General features: G+C 32.0%; 1 protein-coding gene and 1 long non-coding RNA gene across 3 annotated transcripts in view; both read right to left on the bottom strand.

The window, feature by feature from the left end:
• Positions 1 to 15,676, bottom strand: part of LOC114345611 (uncharacterized) — a 143,446-nt gene that overhangs the window by 46,739 nt on the left and 81,031 nt on the right. For both annotated transcript variants that reach the window (XM_028296412.2, XM_028296419.2), the window contains exon 5: positions 12,451 to 12,587. In XM_028296412.2, coding sequence (XP_028152213.1) covers positions 12,451 to 12,587 — 137 coding nt within the window. The remainder of the gene's footprint in view (positions 1 to 12,450; positions 12,588 to 15,676) is intronic.
• On the bottom strand, positions 8,409 to 8,914 carry LOC126879980 (uncharacterized). The gene is made up of 2 exons (XR_007696358.1): positions 8,708 to 8,914; positions 8,409 to 8,634 (listed from the first exon to the last, which is right to left on the bottom strand). It is a non-coding gene; the product is annotated as an uncharacterized LOC126879980 (long non-coding RNA).

The following is a 15,676-nucleotide window of genomic DNA, read 5'->3' as shown; positions in this document are numbered from 1 at the left end:
GGATTTTTTGTTTATTAATTACGAATTCCTTGTTTATTTTAAGTTTATTGTATATAGGGTGAGGCAGATAACTGGCCTATTAGAAATATCTCGAGAACTAAAGGCAACAGAATCATGAAAATTGGAATAAAGGGGTTTTGAAGGATGATCTATTAAATGAAAATATTTTCATCTCTTTGCAACTTCCGGTTATACCGGAAGTTGCTTATAACTTCGTTTTTTTAAATGGGACACCCTGTATATTTTTACATTTTTGGATTCTCTTCGATGTCTTCTTTCTTAAAATATAAGGTTTTGTAATATTATACAGGGTATTTTAAAAGATAATTACGTTTTTTTATTAATTTCGTAGCAACATTCACACCCTGTAGAATTGTAGTAGTTTGACATCTAAAACTCTACTTACGTTCAAATGATTTTTAATATACTCTACTATTGTTAAGAATCATTAGTATAGCTAAATTTTTAATTTTAGTATACAGGGTTAGTCGAAACTCGGAATGAGTATTTTCTGAGTTTTCTTAAATGGAACACCCTGTATTTTTGTATTGTAGTGAAATGATATTTTATAGTACTTTTTTATTTCTTGTCTATCTCATATTCATGTGTGCCTCAACGGGCCACAATGAAAAACGTACTTTTTGTATATAGAGACTTGCCACTTGGTTATTTCGTCAAAATGAATGTATATTTAAGAAACTATTCTTCATATTATATCTTCTTTCTAGGCCATGTTGTTCTCTTAAGCGCTGGTTTCCTCGAAAGCGGCACCGTAGCACTGCGATGAATTACGTCAGATTACAGTGAAAAATTCAAGGTTCTTCACTGTGGCAATGGAATGTGCAAACTCAGCAAGCGGTGGCTTCCAACGCATCCTTGGAAACCACCGCTATTATTTTGCATGGTACAGTTTTTTATGACGTCATTTATCGCAGTGTTACGGTCGCAGTTTGTCAGCACCGCTTTCGAGGACACCAGCACTTTAGGATGCATTTAAAATTGCCGTTAATAAATAAATACAGGATCCGGATACCTGTCACATCCGGACCTCCTCATATCCTGACGGTTCTACCGTCTGCATCTACCGAGATCTACCAAGAAAGGCAGTCTTGCTGTTGGACGACGAACCCTTTCATCCCAACCTAAAAGAACTAAAAGATGGCGAAATAAAATGTCTTTTTTTGCCTCCAAATGTGACATCCCTCTGTCCATCTCTGTCGTCCTCAATTAAAAAGCGGTATCTGAAAAAATTGAAAATCCGAGATTCTGCTATATGTGGTTTCCTTGTGACCTTATTTATGCTTCTGCAATGTCTGAAAGCCGTATCATTTTATTTACTACCAAAATAAACAAATTGGAATATGCCGTATGTGCTAAATTTCAATAGTTTCTTAATTAAAATGCGGTATTTACAGAGTACTCAACTAAAAAGCGGTATGTGCTAACAAGTACTTTTAATTGAGCACAGCGCATTTACCGCGTTTTTATCGAGACTCGTGTTGTGACCTCGTATTGTGAAAATTTATGACATGTAGGTATTTTGCGTATATAATAAACAATTATAAGCTATTTATTTTTCTTTTTTGGTAACTATTCTTCCTTGTAAAAATCCTATTTGTAAATAAAATGCAGATACGCCACTATTTCTGATCCAGTAATATGTCCTCTGCTCAGTTAAAACGCGGTATATGACTTTTTATTTACAGCTTTGATAAAAACATGCTTTTTTTCAAGAATATTTTTTTAAATAATGTTCAACTATCATTAGAACATGTTTTGCGTTAAAAAGTTGTCAAAACATATAGAGTCCCGAGAAAAAACTTTGAGAGCCGATTTCTCGGTTTTAAGTTGGCTGCACATACCGCGTTTTATTTGAGGACGGCTGATCTATGGATCAAGGTGTGATAGAATCTATAAAACGTGTCTATCGACGAAAGTTAATTAACGGCGTTGATTGCTGGAATGGATCAAGCTGAAAACGTTACAGTGACTCTAAAAGAAGTGGTCTTGATATCCAGATTTTTTCATATCCGGATCGGTCGGTCGCCACATTGACCCGGATGTGGCAGATTTTACTGTAAATAAAAAAAGTGTTGGTCTCATGGGACCAATGTGGCCCATTAAGGCAACACTAGTGTCTAGTGTTGGTCCCATGGGACCAACTTGGCAGGGAACGTGTTAAATTAGGTCAATTCTATTTTGTTTTGTCAGAATCATATATATTTTATTACCTAATTAATCAGGATTAAAAGAAGAAGTTTAATTTACTGATAAAAAGACTATATTCACATCTTACTGAAAATCTTAAAACACATTTCCGCATGTTTTAATTTATTATCATACTATGATACTATATCTGCTGCTAGTGCAACTGCAAAGGGAATTTTCATAACTTACGGGAAAATCCTCCCCCTCTCTCTCTCCCTGTTTGCATCACTGGAGACTGCTAGTCTCTGTCAGCCATTTTGTTATGGATTGGGCTAGTTTAAAATCTGTTTAGGGATCCTGTCATCTGACATTCTTTGTACATGGCCGTACCATACGAGTTGTTTTGTTTTTATGTGATCAATTATTGTATGTGTGACTCTCACATCATTTCTCGTATTCTCTCATTTGGTATCCGATCTCTTCTTGTTTTGCCTGCTGCTCTTCTCCAGAAGTCCATTTCTGTTACTAGTAACAGTTCTCAGTTCTTTGTTTGAGTGGCCAAACTTCTTCTTCTTCTTTGAGTGCCTCTCCTATCGGAGATTGGATATCATTAGGGCGATTCTAATTTTATTTACTGCTGTTTTGAACAATTCGTTAGTGGTACAGCCAAACCACTCTCTCAAATTTCTCATCCAGGACATTCTTCTACGGCCTGGATTTCTTCGTCCTTGGATTTTTCCTTGCATTATATTTTGTAGGAATGTGTACTTTTGTCCTCTCATCAGGTGGCCTAAGTATTCAAGTTTTCTCTTTTTTATACTCCGTAGAACTTCTGGCTCGTTATTTATTCTGCGTATTACTTCTTCATTTGTAATTTTATCCACCCAACTTATTCGTAGTATATGGCGGTAGCACCACATCTCAAAGCTTTCAAGATTTTTAATATTCCTCTGTTTAAGAGTCCATGACTCCACACCGTAGAGCAAAGTACTGAATACATAGCATTTTAACATTCTAGTTCGTAGATGAATACTAATATCACGATTACAAAATAATTTTTTCATTTTTATAAAAGTAGACCTGGCAATTTCAATACGTCTTTTTATCTCGTGATTTTGGTCACCTGTTTCATTGATAAGGGTTCCCAAGTATTTGTATTCGTTTACTTTTTCAAGTTGGGTACCGTTTATTGTGATACTAGTGTCATTTATTGGATTCTTACTGAAGGTCATATATTTGGTTTTTTTGAAGTTCATCCTTATGCCGTAGTTATTACATATCTCATTCATAGTTTCAACTAAATGTTGTAGATCTTCCGCTGTTCTTGCCATTATCACAGTATCGTCAGCATATCGAATGTTATTGATAACTTCTCCATTGACTATTATCCCTTCGTTTGCATATGAGAGAGCTTCTTGGCATATTTGTTCGCTGTAGATATTAAATAAGAGCGGTGACAATATACAACCCTGTCGTACTCCTCTACGTATTTCTATTTCGTCCGATGTTTGTTCTTCTATTTTTATATTAGCTCGCTGATTCCAGTACAGATTTAATATTATTTGTATGTTTCTGGTGTCAATGTTCTTACTCTCCAGGATTTCTTTGAGTTTACTGTGGCGTACTTTGTCAAAGGCCTTTTCAAAGTCTACAAAGCAGGCGTGTACCTCTTGGTTAACATCTAGGCATCTCTGTGTTAGAACGTTCAAGGCAAAGAGAGCATCCCTTGTACCTAATCCTTTTCTGAATCCCATCTGTGTATCGTTAATATCGATGTCTAGTTTTTGATAGATTCGGTTGTGAATGACTCTAAGAAATATTTTAAGCAGGTGACTCACCAAGAAGATTGTTCGATGATCTGAACATTGCATTGCCTTAGTTTTCTTCGGTATGGTGACAAACGTAGACAGCAACCATTCTTGCGGTATTATACCAGTACTGTATATTGTATTGAATATATGCAATATTATGGTTACGGATTTATCATTCAAAAGCTTCAGCAGTTCTGTAGGGATTTCATCAGGTCCGTTTGCTTTTCCATTTTTAGCGTTTCTTATTGCGTATTCTACTTCTTCTTTCAATATGTCTGGCCCAGTTGCATTGATTATCTGAGTTAAGTTGTTTCTATCGTCTTCAAATAATTCATTCAGGTATTCTGTCCATCTTTTTATTTTATTCTCTAGATCTACAATAAGATTTCCATCTTTGTCTTTAAGTTTACCTATTTCGCATTTCTTTATTTCGGCCAAACTTCACTGCCATATAAATATGTAATTATACTTTTAAGTATGGTATTGTATATGAGCTGTTTGTTCGCTTTTGGTCCCACAGAATGCCGTTCATCATGGATATGGCTTTTCTACCCTGTATGTTTATGTCTTTTATAGCAGCATCGAGTGTTCCATCTTGATTTATCTTCATGCCCAGGTACTTATATTCATTACAGTGTTTAATTTCTACCCCATCGTCTAATGTAATGGACTGCTTTGTCCCTCCAATACACATGGCTTCGGTTTTCTTAATGTTGACTTCGAGACCCCATTTGTTATATTCTTCTATTAGCTTCCGCGTCATGCAACTCAAGTCGTCATGATCCTGAGCAATCAGAATTTGGTCATCAGCGAGATATAAAGTGTATAGTTTGTCTCGTCATTAAGAGGGGTTCCCATGCCATTACATTTTCTTTTCCACAGCTTGAGTGCTTGTTCCAGATAAATCTTGAAAAGGGTATGCAAAATACAGCAACCCTGCTTCCTGCTTCAATCCTTTCGTGACTTTAAATTCCTCAGACATCCTTGGTCCAGTTTTAATTTTTGCAGTCGTTCCATTATACAGACTTTGGACTGCTTTCATAAGACCATGTTGCTGTAGGGTTGGCCATAGTTTGCTGAGGGACACACTCAAGTGCCCCTTGGAGAAGGATACTCTCATGTAAAATCTCTGGCCCCCAGTTGGGGGGTTAAGGCACCAAGCTAACTCCTCGGTACTTATAAAATAAAACACGTACAATGATATGTATATGTATGATACAACCCTAACCAAAGCCTCGGAGAAAAAAATTGGAAACACAGCTGTTACGCCAGTCAATGGGAGCAAGAATAGGATATTACCTCAGAATTCTATCCTACTGCATGGATTTTAATAAAATTTTGGGAACAACCTCTACTTATCTCCTAATTCAAAGTCTACCCTATGCCGATGTGTGCTTTTATCTTGGGGGTGGTTCCCACCCCTTCTTAGGGGTGGCACATTTCTTGGTTAAAATTACCACGGAATTCGCTAAAGAACCTAATTCTAAGCAAAAACTGTTCTATAATTTTTTTTTTTTAAACTCAATACTTTTTGAGATATTCGTGGTTGAAAATTAGCCATTTTCATTGAAACATAATACCTTTTCGAACGGTTTTTTGCGAATACCTTAAAAACTATGCATCTAACTGAAAAAAACTATATTAAACATTTTTGTAGGTTATAAAAAACAAAGAGACACTAGCTTTCATAAATCTTCTAGTTATAATACAAAAAGAGATATGGTAGGTGAAAATAGTTTAGTTTGTTTTTTGGTACATTCTCAAATTGGTGAATTCAACTTGAAATAACAGAGAAACGGTCTATTTTAGGTGTATAATGCCACTTACCTTTTTAGTGCTTGAAAAGACCTTTTAAATGAGCTATATTTGTAGCATTTGAAAAAACTCCAACATAAATTTAATACCCAATTCTCAAAAAGAATGTCCATTTTTTTAATTTATTTTGTGAAGTTGAATATCATTAAAATATCCCAAGCCGCCCCTGTGTACCGCTATGAAGTATTGCACAACATTTCAATGTGTTACAATTTGTAAGAAGTGCTGATGCCTAGATGAACTTTCTAGAAGAAATGTTGAAACCCCCCCTTTGAAAAAAATAATGGTTTCGCCTAAAACTTGCAGAGTTGCAGCATTAAGGATCAAAATCGCTTGGTACTTCCGTCGTACTTTTCCCTGTTTGTAGCTTCAGAGCGAAGCGCAATTGAGTCCAGCTTTATGTCCCGAGGTGATAGCATCTTCTCCTCGGCTGGTACTCGCTCGAATTAAGCTAAGGGTGTAACGATGGCTATCTTAGTTGGTTGAAGCAATATTTTCGGATATTGTTTCAATTAGCTGGGGTAGTCCATAGCTTACTCGTTTCTCTGGCGCACCAACGCACTTGTCTTATCTGATAGAACGTTGAATTTTGGTTTGGTGCAAGCATACAAGCATTAATAAATACTATTTTCATACATTTCATTTTTATATTCAATTTTTGCAGTAAATCTATATATATTATCTATTTTGGTACTTTTTGACTACCTTTTTGACTAATTTTTATATATTTTCACATGTTATGGGTCAAAAAGTATTACCAGTTTCAATAATTTAATTGTATATTTCAGCATAATTGATTTAAAATACATTTACAGTTGCAAATATTGGTATTTTTAACATTTTGATACTTTTTACCTACTTTTTTTTGGCTAATTTTTATGTTAGGACCTTGATAGTAATGTCCACATGGTGTTTTTTTCTGTTTTTTTCAATTTAACCAGTTTTTTTTGGTAGTTCTTCTTTAATTACTCTTATTTTGTTGTAACTTTCCAAAACCCAAGAGAATTTTTCCATTTATTGTCATATTTTCTGTACTTTTTATACGTACTATTTCTTCTACGTTCTTTTCATAGGTACTTCTGTGTACTCTAAAGTGCATTTAAATCTTGTTTTATTACTTATTTTCAATTACTTTTTACTTATTCTTATATTTCCTAGTTGTTTTCATATATTTATTACCAATTTTGTACAACTACCAAAAATTTTGTTGTTTCCGTCGAACTTTCTGTTCGGATGGTATATACTACTTTACTTGTATAGTAAAGACTAGGACAATTTTCAAGTTCTTTTCTTTCATTGAGGTATTTTATTCTTATTCTTCTTCTTTACGTATTCAGAATATTAATTTAAATCATTCTTCTTCTTCTTGTGTTGAATCTCAAAAAATTTTTTTGTTCGTAAAGCATGATATTTTACATTTTTCAATTTTTTGCATTATTGCACTTATATTAATTATGATAAACATTATATTTAACATCTTTTTTATTTAACAATGCCCTATTTATCTATATATTATTGTTTTATTATTTTATTTTGGGTGTTATACTGATTTTTGATACAGATTAGCACGAAAGCCTCATCCGGCACTTATAAGTTGTGTATGGCTTATATATAGCTGCATAGACACCTAGTGTTTTTTTTTTCCTAGGGTACATATAAGTTATCCATAGGGTTGGGCCAGATCTATTGAGTCTGAGTTCCGTTTTTTTGGTCTTAATGACTGTTGATATACAGTTTAATGCTGTATATTATTTTTAGGATGATGTCTTTTATAAATTTTTTCTTTTGGAGTTCAAACATTTCTATGCATATCTACTTTTAGAAATCTGGTGTAGAATTGTGGCGCTTTGAAGTATGATTGTAGTTTAGCTACTAGCATTTGTTATTTTCCATCTTTGCAAATCATATTTATGCATTTTTATACATATATTTTGTTCTCTAGTGTAGATCCCTGGTATGCATTTGATGGAAGTAACATGTGCATTATGTATCATTATCTCTCTCTCTTTATTAACTTATTGGTTAAGTCTTTTAGGACTAGTTTTATGCAGTTTTTTTCAAACCCTTTGGTGTAGAACTTTGTCTTATTTGGCTTTCCATGTAGTTGGTACTTATTTTTTTTAATGGTTTATCTATAGTTGCACTTGCATTTCTTTTTATTATATTATATTTATATTATCTTTGTCTACTAATATGCTTTTACTTACCTTGTTATATTGATTATTATATTATTACCTTACTTTAGATACTCGTTATCCGAGTACTTGTTATTTTGTTCGAGATTCACTTCTTAGTAGCTCCACTAGCTATTTATTTATTGTATTTAGGATGTGATATCCATTATATTTACTTTTTGGTTATATGCCTTCTATATTATATAAATACCTGAATATTTGCAATTCATTTTTATAAATAACAACATTATTTGGCTTAGGTCAACTTATTTACCTTTAATTATTACTTACTTGGATTTTTAGTTGAATTTGATTAATACTTACACTTTATACTATAAGTCTTTATATATTTGAACTGATTTCATACTTTTTAAAGTACATCTATTTTTTATCCAGAGATAGATATTCTCTGATGTCATTTATTTATAATAAATATTTTATAGTGTGATGAATACTACAATTCATTGGGTAATATTTTTATTTTCCCCAGAGTAACATCTGAAAATTATTTTGGTACTTTAAAATTTTTTATGATTAATAATTTAAATTAACTATATACATTGACTTAATAATACTTACTTTATTATGAGTATTTATTTTTGGTTTGTTCTGAACGATTACTACTGCATATATTTATTTCTGGTTAGAACTTTGTCTTCTTATTTTCTTTGAGAAAAATTTCTCACCTCTGTTCGAAATTTTTCTGATGAGTGGAGGGAGTGTGTAACATTCCTGTTTTCTTTGAGAGAAATTTCTCACGTGTGTTCAAAATTTTTCTGATGGGTGAGAGGAGTGTGTAACGTTACAAACGTCACATCTTTGATATTTTATTTTTAAAATAATTATTTTACCTTATTTCCTTTAATATTTCATTAATAATTATCTTCTTCTAATTGGTTTACCCATTTTCCCCTTTAAAAATCGGTTGGCGCTCTCTTTTATTACCCTCTTTTATTATCTTCTACATATTTAATATATCTCTTTTATTTAAATCATCATACTGAACATACCTCGTATATTCATACTCTCCAAATATCTGTATTTTCAATACGGAACAGGCCGCTACTTCATAGTACTTGGTTGTCATTTTAAATGTCGTTTTCAATGACAGTGTCACTTCATCGACTTGACCCCCTACTCCCTGACATACACTGGAAGGGAAAAATTAATCCTTAAAAAGGCATGTAATTCGAAAAATAAATCATTTCTATTTCAACAAATCATCTTCCTCTTGGGGTGAGTTACACATAGTTTTTTTAATAATTTCTTACAGTAATTATATTTCTCCGTCTAACAGTTTTTCTAATGTTTTTTTTTATCTAACCTTCAAATGTTCAACCATGTGTTTGATTTCTATATTTCTTTTCATCTATTAATATGCACGTTTAGTAATCAGAATTTTAACTATTCTCATCTAAATTCTATGTAATTTACCCTTGCCAATTACTATTTCTGAATACTATTTGGCAAAGGTATATTTTGGTTTTTCTTCTTGATGATTGATATGTGTCTCTGTTTTATAGTTTTTTGGAAAGAGATCAACCTTTCCCTCTTCGGGAACCTAAGCCTCACATCACCGGTGATGCACACTTGAAGGCAAAGACAATGACATCCAGACTGCACAACCACCACCTCTAGCTGCAGGGGCCTTGCGCCGAAGATCCGCCCAGGCCTACGAGAAGTCTACAACAGCAGTACCATACGACATCAAGAAGATACCATCAGCTACCAAAAGCCATAAGTATAATCCAGAATTGTTAGTTTTTGGCAAGAATTTAAATACATTTGTTAATGCAATTTACTAAGTCATTTTATTTATTATATCTTTATGAACAATAAACATGATTAGTTAAAAACTATGTTTTGTTTGCTTCCATTCCAATTTTCATAGTTCATATCTAAGGTTAGGACAAGACGAACACACACCTGAGTGACTGAGCTAAGCTAAGGGTGTAACGATGGCTATCTTGGTTAGTTGAGGTAATATTTTCGAATATTGTTTCAATTAGCTGGGGTAGTCCATCGCATATTTCGTTTCACTTAATTCAAAATTATAAAGACATGTCGTTCCTGTTCCGTGATGTTTTGTTTCCAGTTCCCAGAAATGAAGTCTCCAAGTCCCCATTGTCCTGAAATTGAAGATTGAAGCCATGTCCTCGCCTGCCTCCGGTCGATGACCCCGTTTGTTTTTGTTCGTGTACCCCGTGTGGCAGTAAATAAAGGTATGATACATTTGCTAATTTTGCTAAATTTCAAGGGGATAATATACTAAAGTTTATTGGTAAAGAGTTTAAAAGTATAATAGTCGCTTTCAAAATGGAAAAGTTTCTTGTAATAACGTTTGTTGTTAGTTTGATATCTAAAGATCCCGTAATATAATATTTAAAAGTCCTGTTTTGCTATGATAGTTGTTTAAAATTGTTTTGTTTGAATATAAATTTGCATATCATGTAATTAAAATAAAATGACAGTGACTTTGACATTTGACAGCTACGTCAAATCTTGTGTTTGTGTTGAAATCGTTGAAATACACTGCTAAACAAAGTTAAATTTTGTTGTATTCAAGAAAAATAATGTAAAATTGAAGATTCTTTGTACTGAACTAATGTAAAAGATTTGTAGACATTTTGTCCTGTAGTAGAGTCAATCATTTCCTGTTAAAATTTTTTTGTTTAAAAAAAAATTATTAAAGTTTGAGGTTTTAAATAAATGTTTGTGAAAGTGTACCTATTTTATTTCTCTTGTATAACCCTTTGGAGAAAATTATTAACCAAATGTCTAATGCAACTGTATAAGTTTTAGTACAGAAGAAAAGAATATGGCATAGAAGCCAGTATTGAGAAAAGATGTAGCCCAGTATAACCCCAAAGAGGAATCAAAGATGAATGTCCCCCCATGTGGTACCCGTAAGTGAGAAAAATGTCCTGTAAGTACCCATATATGAACCAGAGGATTTGTTTCGAACGGCGTCCTGTTTTTTAAATAGTAGAAAGATCCTCTAGTCTGAGTAAGTACCCTTTGTATTTGGTTATGGTAGTTTAGTCATCTTAACACCCCTCCCCTTCCCTAACGAATCTACGACCTAGCTCCCGCACAACAAATGAGCTGCCGTCTCGCATGAAGGTTTGCGTGTCTGTTCCTTCTACTAGCCCCATTTCTACCCCCCAGTATTTTTATGGTTAGTTCTTTCCTTGTTCCCATATGAGCAGACATGTAAAACGCTTCATATTAAAGGTCCATTACATTAAAACTAAGCGAGATATGCTGCAAACAAAATTGATAACTAATGTATTTTAAAGAAAAAATGAGAAATAATTTTAACCCCCATCCGCCAAAATGTAAATGCATCATTTTCCTTCTACAATACCTTTTATTATAGTGTTATTTCTATGTTCAAAAAGTTGGACGGGTTTAAAATGAATGATTTTAGAAAAAAAAAGATCAAATTAATTATAGAGCGCATTTTTAAATTTTCTTAAAAAGCTTCCTTTTTCTCCATGTAACTTGAAACAGATAAGAGATACAGTAATGAAAAATAAAAAGAAAACTTTTATCTGAAAAAGCCCTACATTTTTGTGTGGTATCTTTTTTCGTATCTCTTATCTTTTTCGAGTTACATGGAGGAAAAGGAAGATTTTTACGAAAATTTAAAAATGCGCTCTATAATTTGATCTTTGATTTTTTTCAAAAACCATTAATTTTAATCCAGTCCAACTTTTTGAACATAGAAATAACACTATAATAAAAAGTATTGTAGAAGGAAAATGATGTATTTAAATTCTGATGGATGAGGGGTTAAATATACTTCTCATTTCTTCTTAAAATACATTAGTCATCAACTTTTTTGCAGAATATCTCGCTTAGTTTGAATGTAATCGACATTTAGTATTGCTCGTTTTAAAGGTCTTTTCAAGTACTACAAAAGTTATTAGTTTCATTATACACCTAAAATCGACAATTTCTGTTATTTCAAGTTGAATACAGCGATTTGAGCATGCAGCAAAAAAACAAACTCTTCTTACGTACCATATCCCTCTTTGTATTTTAACCAGAAGATTTACGAAGAAATATTTTATATAGTTTTTTCTGTTAGATGCATAGTTTTTAAGCTATTCGCAAAAATCCGTCCGAAAAGGTGTCATTTTTCAATGAAAATGGATATTTTTCAACCACGAATAACTCAAAAAGTATTGAGTTTTCAAAAAATAATTACAGAACAGTTTTTGCTTAAAATTAGGTTCTCTAGAATATTCCGTGCCTATAACCAAAACATTTTTCATACACTAGAAGGGGTGGGAACCACCCCCAAGATAAAAGCACACATCGGCATAGGGTAGACTTTGCTTCTTCAGCTATTCCCTACTTACTGTGAAAATATCAAGTAAATCGATGTAGTAGGATGGAATTCGGGAGCCAAATACCCTCATTGACTGCCCTATGTTTATAATTTCACTATAAAAATGTATTATAAAATATAATAAAAATGAAATGAGTAAACTTACTTAACAACAATAGTTCCGGTTCTGTCGAACCCAACGGTAGTTAGATAATACGCATTATCTTGTACTGACTCGAACAAATTTGCAATAACGTAGGCATTACTGTCTTTAGCAGCACATGCTAAATCCCTTAGCTGTATCTAAAATATTAAAAAAACAGTTAAGCTTACCACACTGTTGTCTTTTCGAAGTTAGATAAAAAAAAATTAGAGAGTGGCACTTGCGATGTGCCGACAGAAGTGAATACTTCTTATAAATTCGATTATATTCGGTTCAATTCGATTCGATTCCATTCGTATGGTTTAATTATATTCAATATAGATTATTATCCCTATAATTTAATATACACTGGGGTGCAAAATTAACCGGACACCTTAAAAATGGGTCATTTTTGATGTCTGGAATTTCCTAAACCTGTTGTCCGATTTAAGTGATTTTTTAATATATTATAGTATAGCCTTATTCTTTAACAATACTGCTCTAATAGTATTGTTGCTAAACAGGTAAATTTTCATTGTATACCGGGTGCACCAATCAAACTGTGTTTTTTTCTAAAAGTTTGCATTACCCTGTGGAACATTCTAGAATTTATAAAATACTGAAATTAAATTCAAACTGTAGCCTCATGTTTTCTCAACATTTTGTTATTCATTCGCTTACATTGGACCATAAAAAAGTTAGGTGCTTTAACAACTAGCCATGTTTTTCATCAATACAGGTTGTTTTAAATAAGTATGGCCAACTTTAAGGGGAAATTCTGCATAAAAAAATAGTGAGAGTTTGCTTTATAAACGGTATGTCCGAAAATGCTTCGTTTCCGAGATAGGGGTGTTGAAATTTTTATTACAAAATGACGATTTATTTATTGCTTTAAAACCGGTTGAGATATGCAAATGAAATTTGGTCCGTTTTAAGACGTAGTTTTAACTATTTAGAATGGGAAATGATTATATATATATATATATATATATATATATATATATATATATATATATATATATATATATATATATATATATATATATATATAAAATATATTATCACGGACTTACCTTTTTTTTCTATCATTTGTGACGCACTGAAAAATGCTCATGAAAAGAAGCGTAAAATAATACCTATCTAAAACCTTTATACATTTTGAAACGTCATTTTTTTGTATTCAGATTTAGTGCAATTCCGTTATCTGTTACGGCAACAGCGAAGTGATTCACGAACTATTGTGTCCAGTCTGAACACATGTTTACAGTGGCAAAAAAAGTGTACCAGTTTTTTTATGACGGGAAGTGTACGTACAGGACGCAGGTCAAATTGAATACTAAAAATGTGAATTTAAATTGTTTAGGGACTTGTGCAATTTTCACATTATATTTACTTGTATACAAGTGAAGTTATGCAGTTAGTTTTTTGTCTCTCCTGTAAAATAAAGTATTTTGGAATTATTTATTTTCATTTTTCACATTAGGCCCACGATTTTACATTATTTGGGCGTCGAAACGTTAATAAAAAAATCATTTTTTAATAATATTGTGGCTTATTTCCCATTCTAAATAGTTAAAATTGTAAAAAATGCCACAAGAAAAATAGCTTCAGAACAACATTAAGACGTAGTTATTGCACATTTTTTGACATACAATTAAGCATTTAATATTCACCATTGGCGCGCATACGGGTAATATGATCGGTTATATTGTCTTACCTGTATGTCAAAAAATGTACAATAACTACGTCTTAAAACCCACCAAATTTCATTTGCATATCTCAAGCGGTTTGAAAGCAATAAATAAATCGTCACTTTGTAAGAAAAATTTTAACACCCTCTATCTCAGAAACGAAGCATTTGCGGACTTGGGTTTATAAAGCAAACTGTCATTATTTTTTCATGTAGAATTACCCCTTGAAGTTTGCCACACTTGTTTAAAAACACCCTGTATTCATGAAAAACATGGGTACCTAACCATGGGTTAAAGTACCTAACTTTTTTATCGTCCAACATAAGCGAATGAATAAAAAAACAGAGTGTTGAGAAAACATGAATCTATAGTCGGGTTTTAATTTCAGTATTTCATAAATGCTAGAATATTCCACAGGGTGATACGAAGTTTGAGAAAAAAAACACAGTGTCATTGGTACACCCGGTATACAATGAAAATTTACCCGTTTGGTAACAATATTATTACAGCGATATTGCTAACGAATAAGGCTATAACATATTAAAAAATTATTTAAATAGGACAACAGGTTTAGGAAATTCGAGTCATCAAAAATGACCCATTTTTATGGTGTCCGGTTAATTTTGCAGCCCAGTGTATAATAATACTGATTTTACCCGTTAATTTGAGGTTTAACACAATTTCAAAAGTAAATATAAAGTTACATAAAGCTTTAAATTATTTTTTTTTTATTTTAAATTATACCTTTCAAACTATACTCAAATTGCATTTTTAAACATCTTATTTATTTTATAAAATAATTAAATTTACAATTAAATGTCATTTTTCTATATCCGTGTTAAAAATGCAATTTTTAGAACTCCATAGGAGCGTTAAAAATGCAACTTTAAAGCACTAGTGCTTTAAAAATTTTCATGCACTGCAGTTAAAAGTGAATTGTCAAATTGTGAAACGTCAAAATATTTATATTTCATTTATTAACATTAATATTAATAGTACAACTTGCGCAATTTGAAAAAGGTGGTTTAAAAGATTTTTTAAAATTTAATTTAAACTGTATTATTGCATTTTTAAGGCTATGGGTACATAATTCGCAAATATTTTACGTGTATCCCTACTTTTTTTGTCTTTACACGGCAAATTACGTGTAGTAAAATTCACACTGGTATGGATATGTAAACATTACTAGAATGTCATTCTACTTGAAAATGTCATCATTAATTTAAAGAGATGGGTTTTGAATGTTCTTGGATAACTGTTATTTTTATAATTGCAAATTATTAATTCAGTTAATAAATGTGATAATTTTTTCACTAACTATGTATTCAGTGATTGTAATAATTTATTTGTACAACAAAGACTAATACTCAATCGAGAAAAGAGGAAAAGTGTTAAAGTGATTTTTTAATAATATATTGTTATGGAACGCTTACAATTTTGAACATCTTTAACAACAAAATACTTGGATCACAGAATATATTATCCTGATGTATTCTCTGCTTGGATCTTCCACAAATAATACACAATAAATAACTTTTTATTAAGTTCACGTCTTAAAT

The sequence above is a fragment of the Diabrotica virgifera genome, chromosome 2 (genome assembly GCF_917563875.1).
Source record: "Diabrotica virgifera virgifera chromosome 2, PGI_DIABVI_V3a".
NCBI classification, from domain to species: domain Eukaryota; kingdom Metazoa; phylum Arthropoda; class Insecta; order Coleoptera; family Chrysomelidae; genus Diabrotica; species Diabrotica virgifera.
The sequence above is the reverse complement of the archived record's forward strand: the minus strand, read 5'-3'. Positions and strand labels throughout refer to the sequence as shown.